The sequence below is a fragment of the Salmo salar genome, chromosome ssa14, assembly GCF_905237065.1.
Source record: "Salmo salar chromosome ssa14, Ssal_v3.1, whole genome shotgun sequence".
In the NCBI taxonomy this organism is placed as follows: Eukaryota; Metazoa; Chordata; class Actinopteri; order Salmoniformes; family Salmonidae; genus Salmo; species Salmo salar.
Window position 1 is genome coordinate 87,540,961 of NC_059455.1, and position 23,691 is coordinate 87,564,651.

Sequence of the window (23,691 nt, forward strand, 5' to 3'; positions counted from 1 at the left end):
TCTTTCTTCCCTGTTCGTCAATATGTTTTCTAGGTGTCGTGGAAGTGATCATTGTTCCGGAGGAGGGATTGTTCGAAATTGACTAATTGACTTGAGAATGTTTGAATATGTTTATAACTATAGAAGTTGAGTAGTAGTGACTAATTTGTTATGTGTTAGATGGAATGATTTATGTGCAAATGTATTTGTGGCCAGAGCCAATGTACATGCGGGGCATGTGTTTGAGACAGAATGTTTGCATAAGGTTGTTAATTGCAGAGTCTGGCAGGATCGACATCAGTGTATTCTGTGGAGTCCCAAAAACCACGGCATTAACGTTACAGGGAATTGGAAAAGCGGAATGGAATGTGACTTGAGCGGAGATTTGTGTGGCTCATAAATTAAGGAAGGGGCTTTTAGAGTCTCTGATTGATCAGGGGATAGCTCCTATGTGCACAATATAGGAGACTACTATGAAGTTAAATTGAACGTCACACATACTCAGATCATGGTGGGAGTAGCAGAGATAGTGTTGTCATTTCAGACACTATTGCCAACTTTCAGTGAGGGGTTTGTCAAAGAAGGTACAACGCTTGAAGGATGCCATAGTAACAGCATGGAACTGGACTATAGCGTAAATTGCGTCATGGGCAGTGTTAGTTGTTGCAGAGGTTACCTTAGTAGCATTGTTGGGATATCATCTTCCGAGGGCCTTGATGTTGAAATGGATATACAGTGCTGAGTTAACTCAAGATGAGGTAAAGTTGATTAAGGCCATCGCACGTGTATATCGGGTGGCTAGGAGGAAGAAGGAGATGGGGAGCGAAGTGAAAATGACATGACTTGGGAACACCTCTTGGAACCTGTGGCCAGACAGGGGAAGACTGGGTGAAACCATACGTTGTTTTTAGGGCCTTCATTTTTGTGGAGCCCAGCAGGAAAATATCCTTAAGGCATAGAGTCAGGCAAAGAGAGAGTGGGAATCGTCTCGTTATCAAACTTCGGTTTGACTTTGCATATATAAATATGCATAGCTTAACACATTAAAAATACTTGCTATGTTGTGTGTTTCTTTTTGCTTTTCAAGTCTTGTGCTATCACTCTCTTAGGAACCCGAAGGAGGAAATGGAGAAAGTCAAAAGCTCCAGCTGAAATGTCATTATCAGATATCAGACGAGAGATGGAAATAAGAGTGTGCATAGTGTAATTATAGATCAGAGGCCTTAAGTCTCGGAGGTGAAAACCTAATATTCAACTGTGAATGTTGTTCATGTTTTATTTTCTTTGTTCATTTATAAGCAATTTCCAAGTTTATATAATGTTGAACAGTTAATGTTCAAAAGGGGGGACTGATGGGTTCTGAACTTGAAATCTGAAATATCCTCACTCATGTTACTGAGGGAGAGAGGGGAATGCAGAACATTTACATTCTGTTGTTAGACATCAGGTATCCTTTAGAAAGGAGAAGGGCCACGGTCTGGTACAAGTCAAAAGGACAGCCGTGATTTGGGGAAGAGTGAGGAATTTGGCCGAGGTCAGGTCAGATGAAGTGAGAGAGAACAGGCATCACGGTCACGGTTGTCGTAGGAAGGAGCGCACCAAAGTGCAGCGTGTGTGGCGTTCCACATTTTATTATCACTGTGAAACTATGCAATACATACACATAACTAAAGAACAAAAAACAACAAACCGTGACGCAGCGGTGAAACATACACGAACTCAAAATCAATCTCCCACAAACCCAGGTGGGAAAAACACCTACTTAAGTATAATCTCCAATTAGAGACAACGATGACCAGCTGCCTCTAATTGGAGATCATCCCAAACAAAACCCAACATAGAAATACAAAACTAGAACATAACAACATAGAAAAACTAAACTAGAAAACCCCCATCACGCCCTGACCTACTCTACCATAGAAAATAACAGCTTTCTATGGTCAGGACGTGACAATCACTAAAGTCCTGTATAGCAACAGAGATGTATTGGCTGTCCAGATGTGTAAGGAGGAGACTAAGCATAGGAGGAAGGTTTAATACCAGTGCTTGTGTAAATATGTTTTTGTCTTATGCAGCTGGGTGACCCAGTCGGTGAATAAACTTGGTTTGAGCTTTACTAGTCATCCCTGAGTTTTTACTCTGTTTATTTAGTATCTAACAGTTACTTAGTTAAATAGATAGATATATAGATAGATAAATAGATCTTGGATGCAAAATATATAGAGAAATAAGGATATGTTAGGGCTGGGCGATATGGCCAAAATCTCATATCCCGATATAGGTTATTTCATATCCCGATAACGATACATATCACAATATACACATTTTCTGTAAATTCAATGAATAAATAGTTTATTTAAAATGACCACATGTAAAGGCCTATTTCTTATTACATTTTGAATTATACTCAACAAGTAAAATGTATTTAAATGTGGTACCTTGGGTCGAGTGTTAGCACCAACTCACGAAACCTCCGTTTCTCGACTGTCACGTTCCCTCTCCTCCATGTTTATTTGTGTTGCAAATTTCCTTCCACACGGCATGTGGAAGAATGTGGAAGAACGCAAAGCGATGTCCAATTGATTAAAAATATTGCCGTAAAGAATGTGAATTGCGACACAACGAAATAAACGAAAGAGCATAATATGAAGCGATAGACGTTTTTCTATCGTCACACGAAATATATTGTCATATCGCCCAGCCCTAGGATACGTTATAAGATACTTTGACAGATGTGGGAGATCGACAGATAAACAACCAGACAGACAGCCAACCAGACAGAGGGCCAGCCAGTCCAGCTAAACAGCCAGACAGCCAGACTGACTGACTCATTGATAGGTTGGTTGGTTGGGTATTCCATACCTTCTCTCCTTTCAGTCCAGTTAGTCCATCCCGACCAGGCTCTCCATGCAGGCCCGGGGTTCCATGGGTTCCGGCCAATCCTTGGTCTCCTTGCTCACCCTGGTCTCCCTAGCAACAGAGACACATGATGTTGTCATTAAAAACATGGATCTGGTCTGTGACTCGTACTTAAACATTCAGAAATGAAGATTGATTTAACAACAGTCCAGGATAATAATTCAAGGTTACTGATTACAATGCACAAAGCTTCATCAAATTATTATTAGTCTGAATTAAACAAGTACCTAAACCCAGTAATCGGTTTAATCTGGGTTTGTGATACCAGAGTGTTTGAAAGTAGTTTTGTTTAAGACTACCAAGAAACACTCTGTGTGACCCTGATTTAACCACTACAGTAAAAGGTTATTGCTACTCAGAGACTTTTATAAAGAGCAACCTGACATAAAGAACTGACCTTCTCTCCCCTTAGACCATCAAGACCTGGCACACCCTGTGTAAAGAGACAGGAGAAGACAGAAAGAGAGTGAGAGTGATACCCACCTATAATAGTACACACACACACACACACACACACACACACACACACACACACACACACACACACACACACACACACACACACACACACACACACACACACACACACACACACACACACACACACCTGTTCAAGCCTCTACCTATTCAGATATAAAGCCCTGACAAAGTGCTAACCACTGAGGCACACACTATGTAATTAAGCAGGGTGAAACAGTAGTTTACCATGTAAATGATATGTATAGTTCACTTTGGCGTATTCTGCGTTAGGTGGGGGATTACCTGCATACAGTTGAAGTCGGAAGTTTACATACACTTCGGTTGGAGTCATTAAAACTCGTTTTTCAACCACTCCACAAATTTCTTGTTAACAAACTATAGTTTTGGGAAGTCAGTTAGGACATCTACTGTGTGCATGACACAAGTAATTTTTCCAACAATTGTTTACGGACAGATTATTTCACTTATAATTTACTGTGTCACAATTCCAGTGGATCAGAAGTTTACATACACTAAGTTGACTGCCTTTAAAAAGCTTGGAAAATTCCAGAAAATGATGTCATAGCTTTAGAAGCTTCTGATAGGCTAATTGGAGTCAATTGGAGGTGTACATGTGGATGTATTTCAAGGCCTACCATGAAACTCAGTGCCTCTTTGCTTGACATCATGGGAAAATCAAAAGAAATCAGCCAAGACCTCAGAAAAAAATTTGTAGACCTCCACAAGTCTGGTTCATCCTTGGGAGCAATTTCCAAACGCCTGAAGGTACCACGTTCATCTGTACGAATAATAGTATGCAAGTATAAACACCATGTGACCACGCAGCCGTCATACCGCTCAGGAAGGAGACACATTCTGTCTCCTAGAGATGAACGTACTTTGGTGTGAAATGTCCAAATCAATGCCAGAACAACAGCAAAAGACCTTGTGAAGATGTTGGAGGAAACAGTTACAAAAGTATCTATATCCACAGTAAAACGACTCCTATATCAACATAACCAGATAGGCCGCTCAGCATGGAAGAAGCCACAGCTCCAAAACCGCCATAAAAAAGCCAGACTACGGTTTGCAACTGCACATGGGGACAAAGATCGTACTTTTTGGAGAAATGTCCTCTGGTCTGATGAAAAAATATATATAACTGTTTGGCCATAATGACCATCGTTATGTTTGGAGGAAAAGGGGGGAGGCTTGCAAGCTGAAGAAAACCATCCCATCCGTGAAGCACGGGGGTGGCAGCATCATGTTGTGGGGGTGCTTTGCTGCAGTGGGACTGGTGCACTTCACAAAATAGATGGCATCATGATGAATGGAAAATTATGTGGATATATTGAAGCAACATCTCAAGAATCAGTCAGGAAGTTAAAGCTTGGTCGCAAATGGGTCTCCCAAATGGACAATGATCCCAAGCATACTTCCAAAGTTGTGGCAAAATGGATTAAGGACAACAAAGTCAAGGTATTGGAGTGGCCATCACAAAGCCCTGACCTCAATCCTATAGAAAATATGTGGGCAGAACTGAAAAAGCGTGTGCAAGCAAGGTGGCCTACAAACCTGACCCAGTTACACCAGCTCAGTCAGGAGGAATGGGCCAAAATTCACCCAGCTTATTGTGGGAAGCTTGTGGAAGGCTACCCAAAACGTGTGACCCAAGATAAACAATTTAAAGGCAATGCTACCAAATACTAATTGAGTGTATGTAAACTTCTGAACCACTGGGAATGTGATGAAAGAAATTAAAGCTGAAATAAATTATTCTCTGTACTATTATTCTGACATTTCACATTCTTCAAATAAAGTGGTGGTCCTAACTCACCTAAGATAGGGAATTTTTACTAGAATTAAATGTCAGGAATTGTGAAAAACTGAGTTTAAATGTATTTGGCTAAGGTGTATGTAAACTTCTGACTTCAACTGTATGTCATAAACTGGCTTTTCCAATATTGAAGATGTAGGTACAGTGGTTCCTCCTTTAAAAGTTTTGAGCTTACACAGCGGGACTTAGAGGTACCCAGCATCACGGCTTCATTGCTCCAGACCACCACAAGGGGGAGTTAGAGCACTCATTATGCAGTTGGGTCCCAAGGTTTTTATTTGACCAATCATATTGAGTGGTTCCAATGACGAATTTGACGTCCCTGGTGACTTCAGCAAAGAGGGCTGACAAAACATTACGGGGAAGCAAATGTATGTAGTTATAACGTCATAACGAGTCAAGCAAAAAATGTACAATTGAGAGGAATATGTTAGTTAATGTAGAGACAAAAGATTGTACATATTTTTTTTGTCATAAAGTTAATTTACTAAAATCGCTATTTAGCAAGTTTTTTTTCAGCCATATCCAATACCAGGTGTATCAAACTCATTCATAATAGCAAGCAGGGAGCAGGTTTCGAACCCTCAACATTCTAGCCCGAAGTCCAGCACGCTATCGACTGTGCCCAAATGTATTAACATGTTGGGGATAGGGGGCAGTATTTGCACGGCCGGATAAAAAACGTACCCAATTTAATCTGGTTACTACTCCTGCCCAGTAACTAGAATATGCATATAATTGTTTGATTTGGATAGAAAACACCCTAAAGTTTCTAAAAGTGTTTGAATGGTGTCTGTGAGTATAGCAGAACTCATATGGCAGGCCAAAACCTGAGAAGATTCTAAACAGGAAGTGCCCTCTCTGACCATTTCTTGGCCTTCTTTGTCATCTCTTTCCAAAACAGAGGATCTCTGCTGTAACGTGACACTTTCTAAGGCTCCCATAGGCTCTCAGAAGGCGCCAGAACGTTGAATGATGACTCTGCAGTTACTGGCTGAAAAACAGTAGCGCATTTGGATAGTGGTTGATCTGAGAACAATGACACGGGTGCGCGCTGGCACGAGAAGAGTCCATTTTCTTCTTTGAGTCTTTGAACGAAAACAACTTCTCCCGGTCGGAATATTATCGCTATTTTACGAGAAAAATCGCATAAAAATTGATTTTAAACAGCGTTTGACATGCTTCGAAGTACGGTAATGGAATATTTGGAATTTTTTTGTCACGATATGCAACGGCGCGTCACCTTTCGGATAGTGTCTTGAACGCATGAACAAAACGCCGCTATTTGGATATAACTATGGATTATTTGGAACCAAACCAACATTTGTTGTTGAAGTAGAAGTCCTGGGAGTGCATTCTGACGAAGAACAGCAAAGGTAATCCAATTTTTCTTATAGTAAATCTGAGTTTGGTGAGTACCAAAAACTTGGTGGGTGTCAAAATAGCTAGCCTGTGATGGCCGGGCTATCTACTCAGAATATTGCAAAATGTGCTTTCACCGAAAAGCTATTTTAAAATCGGACACCGCAATTGCATAAAGGAGTTCTGTATCTATAATTCTTAAAATAATTGTTATGTTTTTTGTGAACGTTTATCGTGAGTAATTTAGTAAATTCACCGGAAGTGTTCGGTGGGAATGCTAGTCACATGCTAATGTAAAAAGCTGGTTTTTGATATAAATATGAACTTGATTGAACAAAACATGCATGTATTGTATAACATAATGTCCTAGGAGTGTCATCTGATCAAGATCATCAAAGGTTAGTGCTGCATTTAGCTGTGGTTTTGGTTTTTGTGACATTATATGCTAGCTTGAAAAATGGGTGTCTGATTATTTCTGGCTGGGTACTCTGCTGACATAATCTAATGTTTTGCTTTCGTTGTAAAGCCTTTTTGAAATCAGACAGTGTGGTTAGATTAACGAGAGTCTTGTCTTTAAAATGGTGTAAAATAGTCATATGTTTGAGAAATTGAAGTATTTGAAGCATTTCTAAGGTATTTGAATATCGCGCCACGGGATTCCACTGGCTGTTGACTAGCCCAGAGAGGTTAACTGGGGTTGGGGCCGATTGTGGCTAAAAACACTGTGCCAATTGGAATCTTTAACGTGGAAAGGGGAAAAAGTATTATTATTCATTTTTCACAAGCTAGCAGGATGGGCTATTAGCTGAACAATCGACTATTCAACCTTTACTAAAGAATTGTCTTATAGCCGAGCTAGGTGTGAACTCCCCTCCTCCCCAACTTGCAACAAATCATTTTCAGGACTATCTAGAAAAAGCAGCGGAGATGCGCAATAGGTTTCTAAGAAGAGGCTATTCTCCACAATGTGTGGATGAAGCACTTCATTTGCCATTGGGGGAAAACACGAGATGAACTGCTACAAAAAAGACCCGCTAAGGCTAAAGAACACTCTGTAATGTTCCCAACTACATATACTTTGAACTCACGAAAAGTAGGCGATACGGTCAAAAAACACAGGCATGTTATATTTACGCGATAAATTGGTCCATGCCAACTGCCAGCCACAAATGAAAATCAGCTAGGCTCTTTTACGCCCTCTTCCAAATGGTAGCTATAAAAGCAGAGGATGTGCACAGTGCAACAATATGATGTGTGAATATTTCTGCCACCCACACACAGGAAAACGGTTCCAAATAAATGACATTATTACATGCTCCACCACCCATGTTATCTACATTATTAAATATCCATGTGGGCTGTGTTATGTAGGTAAAACCTCTTGTTCTCTCAAACAGAGAATCAGTGAACATAAAAGTTTAATTAGGAGAAAAGACAGGGATTATCCAGTCGCAGTACATTTTAATGAACAAAAACATGACATTTCTACCTTCAGATTTTGTGTCATAGAGAAAGTTAAGATATCAGACAGGGAGGTGATATAAATAATACTCTGAGTAAAAGAGAATGTTTTGGAATTTTCACCATTGTCAGGGGTGTGTACGGATGCGAAGTCAGGTGCAGGAGATCAGAAGGTAGTAAATAGGCGCACTTTAATTCCGGTCAAGAAATGACAACATAAGCGTGCCAAAAACACGGAACTTAACAAAAGTATAGCGCCTGACGATACCCACATAACAATAAACAATTACACACAAAGACATGGAGGGGAACAGAGGAATAAATACATGCAGTGTGATTATGGAATGAAAACCAGGTGTGTATGGAACAAGACAAAACAAATGGAAATATGAGAAATGGAGCGGCGATGGCTAGAAAGACAGTGACGTCAATCGCCGAACGCCGCCTGAACAAGGAGAGGAGCCGACTTCGGCGGAAGTCGTGACAACCCTCCAGACATTATTTCCTAAAGGTCTTAATGATGAAATGCCTATGTATGTTTTGTTGTAAATTTGAACATGAATTACGCCCCTATTTCAGAAAACTCTGACATTTTTCTTACACTGTACCCAATGATTTATGAAAACTGGCTTGGTAGGTCGATGTCCTCATTGTGGTTTTACAGACATGTTTAATACGTTTTATGTACACACTTTATTTGAATATTTATGAAATGCATATTGTTATATTGGGTAGCACTTATTTGTTTTTCCTTCGCCTCCAACTCCTTTCGATGCGTAGAACGGATGTGGGTGGGGCTAGGTCTACATAAGGGTGCTAATTTAAAAAACTCACAAAAGCTCTGACGAAGGCCGTGAGGCCGATACGTAAAGCTTATTAAAGATCAATGACACGATCAAGAGCAGTGTGCGGGTTCCTCCTCTTTTTCCTCATCTTATCCGGCTGTTGCCATGCACCTGGAAAAAAGATAGCTCAGATGTGTGAGTGCCTTTTGAATTTGACTTTACAAACAACAAGAGGGCTTAATTGGAGTCTATTTCTTCGGAGCCTAGACCTATATAAAATAATTTAACTGGCTGAGGTAGGCTATGAGGCTGAACAGCCTAATGGAAGTAGGATTTTTTTTTATTAGGCCTACTTACAATTGCAACTGGTCAAAAATGTAGCATCCTACATAAAACAATAATTTAAAGAAAAAAGTCTGCACGTGTCACAGATCTCTCCGGAACTTTCATTATGCACACCTGTCCCCTGTTCCCACTGATTAGTACTTGTATAAATGTGCCCTTTGGTTTCCACTGGGCTGTCGATTATTGTTCCAATGTCCATTGGTCGTGTGTTGTGTTGTTTTGGCTTTCGTGCCACGTGTTTTGTGCAGAAGATTACGCGTCTCGTCCCGTGTGATAATCATTGTGCAATTGTGTATTTATTCTAGGTACTCCTCGCTCTTTTGTTTGGGTCTCAACCCTGTGTTTTGTATAGTGTTTGTTTGGTCTTTGTCCTCGTGCCTGTATATGGCACGATGTAATTTGGGTAAATAAAAAACCCTATTACGCATTCCTGTGCCTGTCTCCCGACCATTTATACCGACATGACAGAATAATAGACCATTAAAGGAGACAGCGGGAATGGCCCGTCCGATGACCCTGCGACTGGTCCGTCCGGCGCCGCCGCAACTTAGGCAGCCACAACTGGGTCGTCCGACAACGCTACTTCAGCAGCCACAACTGGCCCGTCCGACGCCACCATAACCGGTCCGTTCGACGCCACTACTACTGGTCCGTCCGACGCAACTTCGGCAGCAGAAACTGGCCCGTCCAACAACCACGCTACTTTGGCTGCTGCATTGGGTCCTGATCGACCCGCACTGCGTTCCTGTGATTGTCCTCGAGACCGGTGTCATTGCGCTGCTTGTGCAGCGCTTTGGGGGGGGGGGAGTACTGTCACGGATCCCTCTGGAACTTTCATAGCGCACACCTGGCCCCTATTCCCACTGATTGTATTTGTATATATGTGCCCTTTGTTCACCATGGTGCGGTCCATTATTGTTACGCCCCCCTTCTGTAGTACAGACATGGCCTGCTCTCCCTGATGTAAGGAATTAGGCACTTTCCCATGTTTACTACAGTATGTATTGTAGACTGCACAGTAGCCAAATAAACAAATAAACACATTTCGTTAATAAAATAATGATAAAAAATACCCTTTCAAAATGCAGATGTTGATTTAGTTCTGGATCCATAATGAATTACTATGGGAATAAATATCCCTGATTTACAGAAATATTGGAAGTTGTCTAATGAAGGCAAACAATTAAGAATCCTCCAATCTTGTAGCCTACTCACGACCGTCATGTTGTACAGCGCCATATTTTCCATTCCATCCTAACGGAAACCCTGAGGGTTTCGTTTTTCGATTTTCTCTGAATAGAAACACCATACTATTAATCAAATTAATTACCGGTAAGCCAAATTTCTTAAAATCAATCCCATATACTATGTTATTACAAAAAAGGTTTTCAATTCTCTGGTAATGCCTATACGGAATACTTTCAAATGCTTCTCAAAGATGCCCTCTGGTGGTCAAACTAGCAATAACTTGCAGTAACAGAAAAAATGGCTGAGAATTAAATGACGTGCCACAGAATTCTGCGGCAGCACGCAAGGTGTGCTGCAATATGACGCAACTTGTAAAGGAGGAACCACTGTATACACTGAACTACGTTCAGATTGGTGTTTTTGGTAGGTTCGACAGACCCATGTGTATGTTGTTGGCTTGGTCATGTTAAACAAGCATCGTCAAACTTATGACAAACCTGGTTAACGAAGCAAGCAGAGAAGCCCGTTGCAACTCTCTTGCTGTCAGGTAGAGTGGTCTCACCTGTTTGCCATCGGCGCCCACTCCTGGAAGCCCGGGAGGCCCTGGAAGGCCAGGTTCACCTGGCGTACCTGCTAGCACCTTGACAATGGACGTCCCACTGCCCACCTCTGAGGGAGAAGACTGGCACACCTCACATGACGCACCCTGGGGTAGACGGGAGACACACTGGGTTAGGACGGGTGGCAAAACTCTCGCACACACCTGTGTAGACACACGGATAGCCATACTTTCATGTGTAGACATGCACGCACACACACTTCACCTTCTCGCCCTTAGGACCTGGAGTTCCCAGACCAGGAATCCCTGCATCTCCCTGTCAAAATAATGAAATGACACAATATAACACAACACAACATTACACACTCTAACACAACATAACACAACATGGTGACATCAGCCAGTATTAGATGTAGTGTCTTATCTCCATCTCTCACCTTTATTCCCTTCAGTCCATCCTTGCCACTAAGTCCTCTGGGTCCAGTTTTGCCCTAACAGATAAATAGTTAGAGTACATGTCATCACTTTATCTCCAAAGAGCATCGCAACTGCCAACTGAAATCATTTCTGCATCAGTAATTTCTGGAAAGTATTTTATCATAACGGGTGACAACTATGAATATAAAGTATGTTGATAAAACTATCAGCCACGGAAAAGAGTCTAGTGAAATCACTCTTAATGGTAGTCTACACTCACCGTTTTACCGTCAGCTCCTTTGCCACCAGCGTTACCCTGGAAACAAGATAAACTGTAATGTCAACAGAACTGTACAAATTGCTTTTGAACTAAATCAACATTCTAGTAATAGAGTCGTTTTAATGGGTAAGATACATAAACACATTTATTCCATCAGTCTCTGCACTATGTCAAAACTCCGGTGTCCTACTTGGAACCTTACTCAGTACACACCTTTTCCCCTCTTAGCCCTGCCAGGCCAACGAGTCCAGCCTCCCCCTGTAAAGCACCAACAGAGTGGAGGAGTTACTTCCGGGTCAGATACACAGAAACAGGAACAACACAGGTACAAACAAACAAACACACACACACACACACACACACACACACACACACACACACACACACACACACACACACACACACACACACACACACACACACACACACACACACACACACACACACACACACACACACACACACACACACACACACACACACGCACACCACAGGAGGCTGCTGAGGGGAGGATGGGTCATAATAATGGCCGGAAAGGAGCAAAAGGAATGGCATCAAACACCTGGAAACTATGTGTTTGATGTATTTGAAGCCATTCCACCTATTCCGTCCAGCCATTTCCACAAGGCCAGGAACTCCACAATGAAGGTGCCACCACCCTCCTGTGGCCCACACAAGACAACACAACAGAACACACACTTACACATTCATTTCCAAAAAACACACATTCACCTGTTCTCCCTTCTGTCCCAGCCCAGGTTCTCCTTTCTCTCCTTTGAGTGTCAGAGTTTGTTTCATAGCAACCATGTTGGCACCAGGTATTTCACCCAGGGTGGGGCACACAGCACATGCATCACCCTTTTCCCCTTTGACCCCATCCGATCCCACCTCTCCCTGCCAAGCACACAGACACACATCATAACAGGGAGTCAGATTAGTGATAACACCCACTAATAGGCATGCTTCCTTTAAGGTGTAGCGTCTAAAGTGGTGTCCAAACAGATCAGTTTAATGTGGTGTCTCTCACAGATCAGTTCAACGTTGTGTCCAAACAGATCAGTCTAATGTGGTGTCCAAACAGATCACTTTAATGTGGTGTCCAAACAGATCAGTTAGTCTAATGTGGTGCCCAAACAGATCAGTTAATCAACTATATCTAATGTGGTGACCCTAACAGATCAGTTAGTCTAATGTGATGTCAAACAGACCAGTTAGTATAATGTGGTGTCCAAACAAATCACTTTAATGTGGTGACAAAACAGATCAGTTAGTCTAATATGGTGTCCAAACAGATCACTTTAATATGGTGTCCAAATTGATCAGTTAGTCTAAAGTGGTGTCCACACACATCAGTGTAATGTGTTGTTCAAACAGATCACTTAGTCTTTTGTTGTGTCAAAACAGATCACTTAGTCTAATGTGGTGTCCAAACAGATCATTTCATCTAATGTGGTGTTCACACAGATCAGTTTAATGTGTTGTCCAAACAGATCAGTTAGTCTAATGTGGTGTCCAAACAGATCAGTTAGTCAACTATATCTAATGTGGTTTCCCTAACAGTTCAGTTACTCAACTATATCTAATGTAGTTTCCAAACAGATCAGTTTGTCTAATGTGGTGTCCAAACAGATCAATTTAATGTGGTGTCCAAATCGATCAGTTAGTCTTTTGTTGAGTCCAAACAGATCAGTTAGTCTAATGCGGTGTCCAAACAGATCAGTTAGTCTAATGTTGTGTCCAAACAGATCCGTTAGTTAAATGTGGTGTCCCTAACATTTCAGTCAGTCAAACATATCTAATGTGGTGTCCCTAACAGATCAGTTAATCTCATGTGGTGTCCCTAACAGATCAGTTAGTCAACTATATCTAATGTAGTGTCCCTAACAGATCAGATAATCAACTATATCTAATGTGGTGTCCCTAACAGATCAGTTATTCTAATGTGGTGTCCCTAACAGATCAGATAGTCAACTATATATAGTGTGGTGTCCCTAACAGATCAGATAATCAACTATATCTAATTTAGTGTTCCTAACAGATCAGAAAATCAACTATATCTAATGTGGTGCCGCTAACAGATCAGTTATTCTAATGTGGTGTCCCTGACGGATCAGTTTGACGACTATATCTAATGTGGTGTCCCTAACAGATCAGTTAATCTGATGTGGTGTCCCTAACAGATCAGTTAAATAACTATATCTAAAGTAGCATCCCTAACAGATCAGATAATCAAGTATATCTAATGTGGTGTCCCTAACAGATCAGTTATTCTAATGTGGTGTCCCTGATGGATCAGTTTGACGACTATATCTAATGTGGTGTCCCTAACAGATCAGTTAAATAACTATATCTAAAGTAGCATCCCTAACAGATCATTTATTCAACTATATCTAATGTGGTGTCCCTAACATATCATTTATTCAACTATATCTAAGGTGGTGTCCATAACAGATAATTTATTCAACTATATCTAATGTGGTGTCCCTAACAGATCTGTTAGTTAACTATATCTAATGTGGTGTCCATAACATATCATTTATTCAACTATATCTAATGTGGTGTCCTTAAAGATTATTTATTCAACTATATCTAATGTGGTGTCCCTAACAGATCAGTTGGTCAACTTTGTCTAATGTGGTGTCACGAACAGATCAGTTGGTCAACTTTGTCTAATGTGGTGTCCCTAACAGATCATTTATTCAACTTTGTCTAATGTGGTTTCCCTAACATATCAGTTAGTCAACTATGTCTAATGTTTTGTCCCTAACAGATCAGTTATTCAGCCATAGAGGAGACGCTGGCCACAATACAATTGTCATGTCACTACATGATCTGTGGTTTAGGATAGGGAAGGCTGCTAAACAATTACAGTATGTGGTTACAGGCACAGCGTGGTGTGTGTGTGAGGAACCTTGAAAGCACTTGTTTGTCTGTATACACAGTGTTTCCAGAACGTATTCAGACACGTTACAGCTTTATTCTAAAATTGATTAAATTTTACAAAAAAAATCATCATCAATCTACACACAATACCCCATAATGACAAAGCGAAAACAATTTTTGTTGGAATTTATTGCAAATTTATCAAATATAAAAACAGAAATACCTTATTTACATAAGTATTCAGACCCTTCGCTATGAGCTTTGAAATTGAGCTCAGGTGCATCCTGTTTCCATTGACTGCCCTTGAGATGTTTCTACAACTTGATTGGAGTCTACCTGTGGTAAATTCAATTGATTGAACATGATTTGGAAAGTCACACACCTGTCTACATAAGGTCCCACAGTTAACAGAGCAAAAACCAAGCCATGAGGTCGAAGGAATTGTCCGTAGAGATCCGAGATAGGATTGTGTCGAGGCACAGATCTGGGGAAGGGTATCAAAACATGTCTGCAGCATTGAAGATCCCCAAGAACACAGTGGCAAAACTGAGCAATCGGGGGAGAAGGGCCTTGGTCAGGAAGGTGACCAAGAACTAAATGGTCACTCTGACAGAGTTCCGGAGTTCCTCTGTGGAGATGGGAGAACCTTCCAGAAGGACAACTGTCTCTGCAGCACTCCACCAATCAGGCCATTATAGTAGAGTGGCCAGACGGAAGCCACTCCTCAGGAAAAGGCATGTGATAGCCCATTTGTAGTTTGCCAAAAGGCACCTAAAGACTCTCAGACCATGAGAAACAAGACTCTCTGGTCTGATGAAACCAAGATTGAACACTTTGGCCTGAATGCCAAGTGTCACGTCTGGAGGAAACCTGCCAAAATCCCTATGGTGAAGCATAGTGGTGGCAGCATCTTGCTGTGGGGATGTTTTTCAGCAGCAGGGCCTGGGAGACTAGTCAGGATCGAGGCAAAGATGAATGGAGGAAAGTACAGAGAGATCCTTGATGAAATCCTGCTCCAGAGCGCTCAGGGCCTCAGACTGTGGCGAAGGTTCCCCTTCCAACAGGACAATGACCCTAAACACACAGCCAAGACAACACAGGAGTGGCTTCGGGACAAGTCTCTGAATGTCATTGAGCGGCCCAGCCAAAGCCCGGACTTGAACCCAATCGAACATCTATGGAGACACCTTAAAATATCTGTGCAGCAAGGTTCCCCATCCAACCTGATAGAGCTTGAGAGGATCTGCAGAGAAGAATGGGAGAAACTCCCCAAATACAGGTGTGCCAAGCTTGTAGCATCATACCCAAGAAGACTCGATGCTGTAATCTCTGTCAGAGGGGTGTCAACAAAGTACTGAGTAAAGGATCTGAATACTTATGTAAATGTAATATTTCCCTTTTTTATTTTTAACAAATTAGCAAACATTTCTATAAACCTGTTTTTGCTTTGTCATTATGGGGTATTGTGTGTAGATTGATGAGGAAAAAAAACAATTTAATACATTTTAGAGTAAGGCTGTAATGTAACAAAATGTGGAAAAAGGCAAGGGGTCTGAATACTTTCCGACGGCACTGTACGTATGTGTGTGTGTACATTTCCATTTTAGTCATTTAGCAGACGTTCTTATCCAGAACACCTTTTCACCTAGTCGGTGCGGGATTCAAACCAGCAACCTTTCAGTTACTGGCCCACCGCTCTGAACCGCTAGGTTAACTGCCACCCTTGGTATACTGATGTGTATGCACCTACAGTATATGAGTGTGTGTGCGTGTGTGTACACAGTTGAGTTAGAGGCTGTACGTATCCCATTCTCAAAGCACATGAATGAAACATGAGATATAAAGGAACCCTGTACCTTCTCTCCCGCCTTCCCATCTGATCCTTGAAGACCCTGATGAATAGAAAACAGGAGATGAGAAGGAGGGAGGAGAGAAGGAGGGAGGAGAGAAGAGAAGATGAGATAATAAATATTTCTAGCTTTAAATGAGCATTTCTGAATTCCTTGATGACTTATTAAACATATATCGCTATATGCACATCTTGCAGAGTGCACCTTTAAAGGGTCAAAGGTTAAGAGTTAGGGGTGCTATATGTCTCACCGGGAGGCCAGGGTCTCCTATCCCAGGTACCCCAGGCTCTCCTTTGGGCCCCGTCTTCCCATGGAGGGCTACAGTGTTGCCCAGGTCTCCAGACAGGACGGGACACAACTCACATGGGTCACCCTGTGAGACAGACACACAGAGTAAAAGAGAGTCAGAGATGTAGAGACACAAACCCACAGGTGTAGAAACACAAACCCACAGATGTAGGAACACAAACCCACAAATGTAGGGTCACAAACCCACAAATGTAGAGTCACAAACCCACAAATGTAGAGTCACAAACCCACAGATGTAGAAACATAAACCCACAGATGTAGGAACACAAACCCACAGATGTAGGAACCAACCCACAGATGTAGAAACACAAACAGTCACAGATGTAGAAACGCAAACAGTCACAGATGTAGAAACGCAAACAGTCACAGATGTAGAAACAAAAACAGTCACAGATGTAGAAACACAAACAGTCACAGATGTAGAAACACAAACAGTCACAGATGTAGAAACACAAACAGTCACAGATGTAGAAACACAAACAGTCACAGATGTAGAAACACAGTCACAGATGTAGAAACACAAACCCACATATCTAGAGAAGTATAGATACACACACCGACAAGTCAATTATATACAGATATTTAGAGAGAAAATCAAGATAATTCAAGCTGGGACACAGGGTTAAGTCACCTTATCTCCTTTACCGCCACCAGGACCCCTAGGACCCTGAAAACACAATAGCGATACATTATAGTAGAGCATGATAATGATGATGTTTCAAATGACACGCTGACTAACATGACTGGCTAACATGACTAATGGACTAACACAACTAACATGACTAACATTACTAACTTACTAACATAACTAGCACGACTAACCTGACTAACATGGCTAGCTGACTAACGTGACTAGCTGACTAACATGACTATCTGACTAACATGACTAACCTGACCAACTGACTAACATGACTAACCTGACCAACTGACTAACATGACTAACCTGACCAACTGACTAACATGACTAACCTGACCAACTGACTAACATGACTAACCTGACCAACTGACTAACATGACTAACCTGACCAACTGACTAACATGACTAGCTGACTAACATAAATAACATGACTAGCTGACTAACATGACCAACTGACTAACCTGACCAACTGACTAACATGACTAGCTGACTAACATGACCAACTGACTAACCTGACCAACTGACTAACCTGACCAACTGACTAACATGACTAACCTGACCAACTGACTAACATGACTAGCTGACTAACATAAATAACATGACTAGCTGACTAACATGACCAACTGACTAACCTGACCAACTGACTAACATGACTAGCTGACTAACATGACTAACCTGACCAACTGACTAACATGACTAGCTGACTAACATTAATAACATGACTAACCTGACCAACTGACTAACATGACTAGCTGACTAACATAAATAACATGACTAGCTGACTAACATGACCAACTGACTAACCTGACCAACTGACTAACATGACTAGCTGACTAACATGACTAACCTGACCAACTGACTAACATGACCAACTGACTAACATGACCAACTGACTAACATGACTAACCTGACCAACTGACTAACATGACTAGCTGACTAACATGACTAACATGACCAACTGACTAACCTGACCAACTGACTAACATGACTAACATGACCAACTGACTAACATGACTGACCTGACCAGCTGACTAACATGACTAGCTGACTAACATAAATAACATGACTAGCTGACTAACGTGACTAGCTGACTAACGTGACTAGCTGACTAACGTGACTAGCTGACTAACATGACTAACCTGACCAACTGACTAACATGACTAGCTGACTAACATGACTAACATGACCAACTGACTAACATGACTAACCTGACCAACTGACTAACATGACTAACCTGACCAACTGACTAACATGACTAACCTGACCAACTGACTAACATGACTAGCTGACTAACATAAATAACATGACTAGCTGACTAACATGACTAGCTGACTAACGTGACTAGCTGACTAACGTGACTAGCTGACTAACATGACTATCTGACTAACCTGACCAACTGACTAACATGACTAACCTGACCAACTGACTAACATGACTAACACAACTATCTGACTATCTGACTAACCTGACCAACTGACTAACATGACTAACCTGACCAACTGCCTAACATGACTAACACGACTAACTGACTAAAAAACAAAACAGTTCCTGTACGCATCCTGTACTCACAGGATCTCCTGGCTCTCCATCTTTCCCTGGTGTCCCAGAATCCCCCTGGGACAGGAAGAGAGGAACAAGATGTAGTAACCATAACAACAGTTGTAACAGTTGTAACATTACAGAAATGTACATTGTTGTGGGATGTGTTATTATCAAACAATGCATACTTCATATACTGCAGCCTTCAAAGTTTCGAAGTAGAATTTAATTGGATTTAAAATAATAACGCAGATATTTTTTACCTTTTCTCCATCCGATCCAGGTGGTCCTCCTGGGGTGCCCTAGGAACAAAACAAAACACAAAAAAAGAGAGCTGAGCAACTATCCCCCTCTCTAACTGTCTCTCACTTTCTCTGTCTACCAGAGCCAAACAAGAACAGAGGCACTCACACACAGGGTCTGCTCTAAGAAGCTTCTTGGTTTCAGTCAAGGGTAACACACTATGTCTGCACTAAGATGTGTTAGAGGTGAATTTATACATTTTCTATATCTATAAGGTTGTCTTAATATCATAATCCCTTCTGCATACAGAGTGATATTGTTGGGAAAGTTACTAATAACTAATGCAGAGGATTTTCTCTCTCTCTCAGAAACACAAGCCACTGAGTGAGCCACACTCATTCACAGCTCGCCAAGAGATTCAAGGACAAACGGGCAGACAGACAGAAAACAGGCTTTCTTAAGCTGAACCATAATTGTCAGTGACCTATATTAATTGTGTAACTAATGCCTATGACCTATGACAACCAACTAATAACCAGGCTGAGGAAGCAACCAGGCTTATCAAGCAGCTACAAACGTACTTTCATTTTATTCGACAAATCCCATGGTTTAACCTGCCTATGGTCAGACAGCTGCAAGATTGCTTTGTTTCTATAATACATTTTCCAGACATGATTAATCTTCTCCTGTCTATGTACAAACGTCATTTATATTTTGCATACGGCCTACCCACCGTTCTATATTAACCAATCAAGTAGCAGTCTTATGTGACAATCAAAGGAGGAACTCTCTAGGACCTCCACCTAAACCTTGGGGTTTAAAATACTCTGTCATTATAATCCCTGTGTGTGTTCTCCTGTGTACATCAAGGTATTAAAGAATTTGAAGTGAAGTTTCGATTGTCGATTTCACCTTTCAGATGCTTTTAGGCTCTAGTCAAAGCTAACACACAGTGTCTGCTCTAAGATTCTTCATGGCACAAAAGCTGCGTCCATATAGCCGGCCTTTACCTGCCAAACCCAGCCCCACCCTGCCCAGTGCATAAAGCATCAGACAACTGGGAGGCAGGAGAGTTATTAAAACAGCACTCTGACTCCTGACCAGAGGATGGCACAGATAGATGGGACAGAATTCCAGGGCAGACACTACTCACTGGTAGGCCTGGTTTTCCAATTCCTGGAAATCCTGGAAGTCCGGGGTTTCCCGGTTCTCCTGCTAGTCCCTCGGGCCCCACTTTTCCAGAGGTACCCTGGGAAAACAAGTTACTAAAGGTTAAAGTTCAAATAGTTCAAATTGACATGAAACAGAAAATGAAAGTTGGATTTCGAGTGTCACTAACACCATGTGTTTACAGTACATGTAGATAGGAAAGTACAGTGTACATACAATGGAAGTAACCATACTGTATTTAAATAGTTCTACATTAAGAAAAGAGTAGCTCTCACCTTCTGTCCCTTGGGTCCCACCACACAGATGGATCCAGCTCGACCCTGTAGACACACACAAACCATAGTGACATCATCAGTGTGCGATGTGGCCAGAAGAAGGTTGGGTCACCTGTTTTGTAGCAGGTATCGATCCCACAGATTTCTCTCAATTCCAACAGATATTGTCATTTTACTGCTGCTGTTTAATTATTTGTTAATTTTATTTTCTATTTTTTACTCATCCATTTTTTAGTTAACACTTAATTTTTATTTAAGCATTGTTGGTTAAGGGCTTGTAAGTAAGCATTTCACTGTTGTTTTCGTCGCATGTGAAATATACAATGTGATTTGATTTGATTGTGGAATGTCTGCCTCCCCATCCTACACCTGGCTGTAGATATCACTCAGCTCTAATTAAACAGTATTAACACCTCTGCCTACAGGATATCTTAACCTGAGAGAGCACACACACAAACACCAGTGGAGGCTGCTGAGAGGAGGACGGCTCCTAATAATTTCCAGAACAGAGTACAAGGAATGGCATCAAACACATGGACTAGAGATGGGACAATAAACTGAAAATGATCGACACCGACCAAAACAACCCCTTATTGTGTCCATTTTGCTCAATAAAAAACCTATAGGCCCCACTAGAGAAATGTAAAATTAAATAAGTTTGCTGATATGGGTGATTGTTAATGGGATAGCTACAACATTCAAGTAGTAGTAGTAGTATTAGCAGTAGCAGTTGTAGTAGTAGCAGTACTATTAGCAGTAGCAGCTGTTGTAGTAGCAGTAGTAGTAGCAGTAGTAGTAGCAGTAGTAGTAGTACTACTAGTAGTAGTAGCAGTACTAGTAGCAGTAGCAGTAGTAGCAGTAGCAGCAGTAGTAGTAGTAGCAGTAGCAGTAGTAGCAGTATTAGCAGTAGCAGTAGCAGCATTAGTAGCAATAGTAGTAGCAGCAGTAGTAGTAGTAGTAGTAGTAGTAGAAGAAGCAGCAGCAGTAGTAGCAGCAGCAGCAGCAGTAGTAGTAGTAGTAGTAGTAATAATAGCAGTAGTAGTGGCAGTAGTATTAGCAGTAGCAGTGGTAGCACAAGAAGTAGTAGTAGTAGTAGTAGTAGTAGCAGTAGCGGCAGTAGTAGTAGCAGTGGTAGCAGTAGTAGTAGTAGTAGCAGTAGAAGCAGTAGTAGTAGTAGTAGTAGTAGCAGTAGAAGCAGAAGTAGTAGTAGTAGCATTAGAATCAGTAGTAGTAGTAGTAGTAGCAGTTTCAGAGCAGAAGTAGCAGTAGTAGTAGTAGAAGTAGCAGTAGTAGTAGTAGTAGTAGAAGTAGAAGCAGCATTAGTAGTAGCAGCAGCAGTAGTAGTAGTAGTAGTAGTATTGGTAGCAGCAGTAGTAGCATTAATAGCAGTAGTAGCAGCAGTAGTAGTAGCAGTAGTAGTAATAATGGTAGTAGTAGTAGTATTAGCAGAAGTGGTAGCAGTAGCAGCAGTGGTAGTAGCAGTAGTAGCAGTAGCAGTAGCAGTAGTAGCAGAAGTAGAAGTAGCAGAAAGTAGTAGTAGTAGCAGTAGTAGAAATAGCAGCAGTAGTAGTAGAAGCAGCAGCAGCAGTAGTAGTAGTAGTAGTTGGTAGCAGCAGTAAAAGCAGTAGTAGCAGTAGTAGTAATAATAATAGTAGGAGTAGCAGTATTAGCAGAAGTAGCAGTTGGTAGAGCATGGTGTTTGCAACGCCAGGGTTGTGGGTTCGATTCCCACGGGGGACCAGTACGAAAAACAAAAGTTTTTAAAAAAGTATGAAATGTATGCATTCACTACTGTAAGTCGCTCTGGATAAGAGCGTCTGCTAAATGACTAAAATGTAAATGTAAAAATGCAGTAGTAGAAATAGCAGTAGAGTTAGCAGTAGTAGCAGTAGTAGCAGTACTAGCAGAAGTAGTAGTAGTAGTAGTAGTAGTAGCAGTAGCAGTAGCAGTTGCAGTAGCAGTAGTAGTAGGAGTAGTAGTTGCAGTAGTAGTTGCAGTAGTAGTAGCAGCAGAAGTAGAATTAGCAGTAGCAGTAGCACCAGCAGTAGTACTAGAAGTTTTAACAGAAGTAGTAGTAGTAGTAGCAGCATTAGTAGTAATAGTAGTAGTAGTAATAGTAATAGTAATAGTAGTAGTAGTAGTAGTAGTAGCAGCAGTAGTAGTAGTAGTAGTAGTAATAGCAGAAGTAGCAGTAGTAATGGCAGTAGTATTAGCAGAAGCACCAGAAGTAATAGTAGTAGCAGTGGTAGCAGTAATAGTAGTAGTAGCAGTAGTTGTAGTAGCAGAAGTAGTAGTAGTAGCATTAGTATCAGTAGTAGTAGTAGTAGTAGTAGTAGTAGCAGTAGCGGCAGATGTATTAGCAGTAGTAGCAGTAGTAATAGTAGTAGTAGCAGAAGTAGAAGTAGCAGTAGTAGTAGTAGTAGTAGTAGTAGTAGTAATAGAAGTAGCAGCAGTAGTAGTAGTAGCAGCAGTAGTAGTAGTAGTAGTAGCCGCAGTAGCAGTAGTAGTAGCAGTAGCACCAGTAGTAGTAGTAGTAGTAGTAGTAGTAGTGGTAGTAGCAGTAGTAGAGGTAGCAGTGGTAGCAGCAGTGGCAGTGGTGGTGGCAGCAGCAGCAGCAGCAGCAGCAGCAGTAGTAGTAGTAGTAGTAGCAGTGGTGGTGGTGGTAGCAGCAGTAGCAGCAGTAGTAGTAGCAGCAGTAGTAGTAGTAGCAGCAGTAGCAGTAGTAGTAGCAGTAGTAGAGGTAGCAGTAGTAGCAGCAGTAGCAGTAGTAGTAGTAGCAGAAGTAGAAGTAGCAGTAGTAGTAGTAGTAGTAGTAGTAGTAGTAGTAGTAGTAGTAGTAGTAATAGAAGTAGCAGCAGTAGTAGTAGTAGCAGCAGTAGTAGTAGTAGCATTAGTAGCAGTAGTAGCAGTTTTAAGGGTTATATAAAGAAAACTGTGCTGCACATTAACATTGTAAATGTATTGCTCAATTTAACGTTAACGTGATAATTCAGTCACTTTATCGCCATATGGATTTGTTTCCATATCGCCCAGATGTTCTGAAGAATTTATTGCTCTGTTTGCCAGTCATTCATACATAAGCCTATATACAGCACACACACACACACACACACACACACACACACACACACACACACACACACACACACACACACACACACACACACACATACACTCTGTAAATGAATCTTTAT

The 23,691-nt window shown here is 41.4% G+C and overlaps 1 protein-coding gene across 5 annotated transcripts in view; it reads right to left on the reverse strand.

Moving 5' to 3' along the window:
- LOC106570545 (collagen alpha-1(XVI) chain) overlaps positions 1-23,691 on the reverse strand; it is a 167,111-nt gene that overhangs the window by 95,604 nt on the left and 47,816 nt on the right. For all 5 annotated transcript variants that reach the window (XM_045694919.1, XM_045694921.1, XM_045694920.1 and 2 more), the window contains 15 exons: positions 20,498-20,542; positions 20,206-20,301; positions 19,073-19,111; positions 18,840-18,884; positions 17,265-17,300; positions 16,575-16,697; positions 16,331-16,366; positions 12,324-12,485; positions 11,805-11,849; positions 11,592-11,627; positions 11,332-11,385; positions 11,160-11,210; positions 10,898-11,041; positions 3,296-3,331; positions 2,842-2,949 (listed from right to left, as the gene is read on the reverse strand). In XM_045694919.1, coding sequence (XP_045550875.1) covers positions 2,842-2,949; positions 3,296-3,331; positions 10,898-11,041; positions 11,160-11,210; positions 11,332-11,385; positions 11,592-11,627; positions 11,805-11,849; positions 12,324-12,485; positions 16,331-16,366; positions 16,575-16,697; positions 17,265-17,300; positions 18,840-18,884; positions 19,073-19,111; positions 20,206-20,301; positions 20,498-20,542 — 1,056 coding nt within the window. The remainder of the gene's footprint in view (positions 1-2,841; positions 2,950-3,295; positions 3,332-10,897; positions 11,042-11,159; positions 11,211-11,331; positions 11,386-11,591; positions 11,628-11,804; positions 11,850-12,323; positions 12,486-16,330; positions 16,367-16,574; positions 16,698-17,264; positions 17,301-18,839; positions 18,885-19,072; positions 19,112-20,205; positions 20,302-20,497; positions 20,543-23,691) is intronic.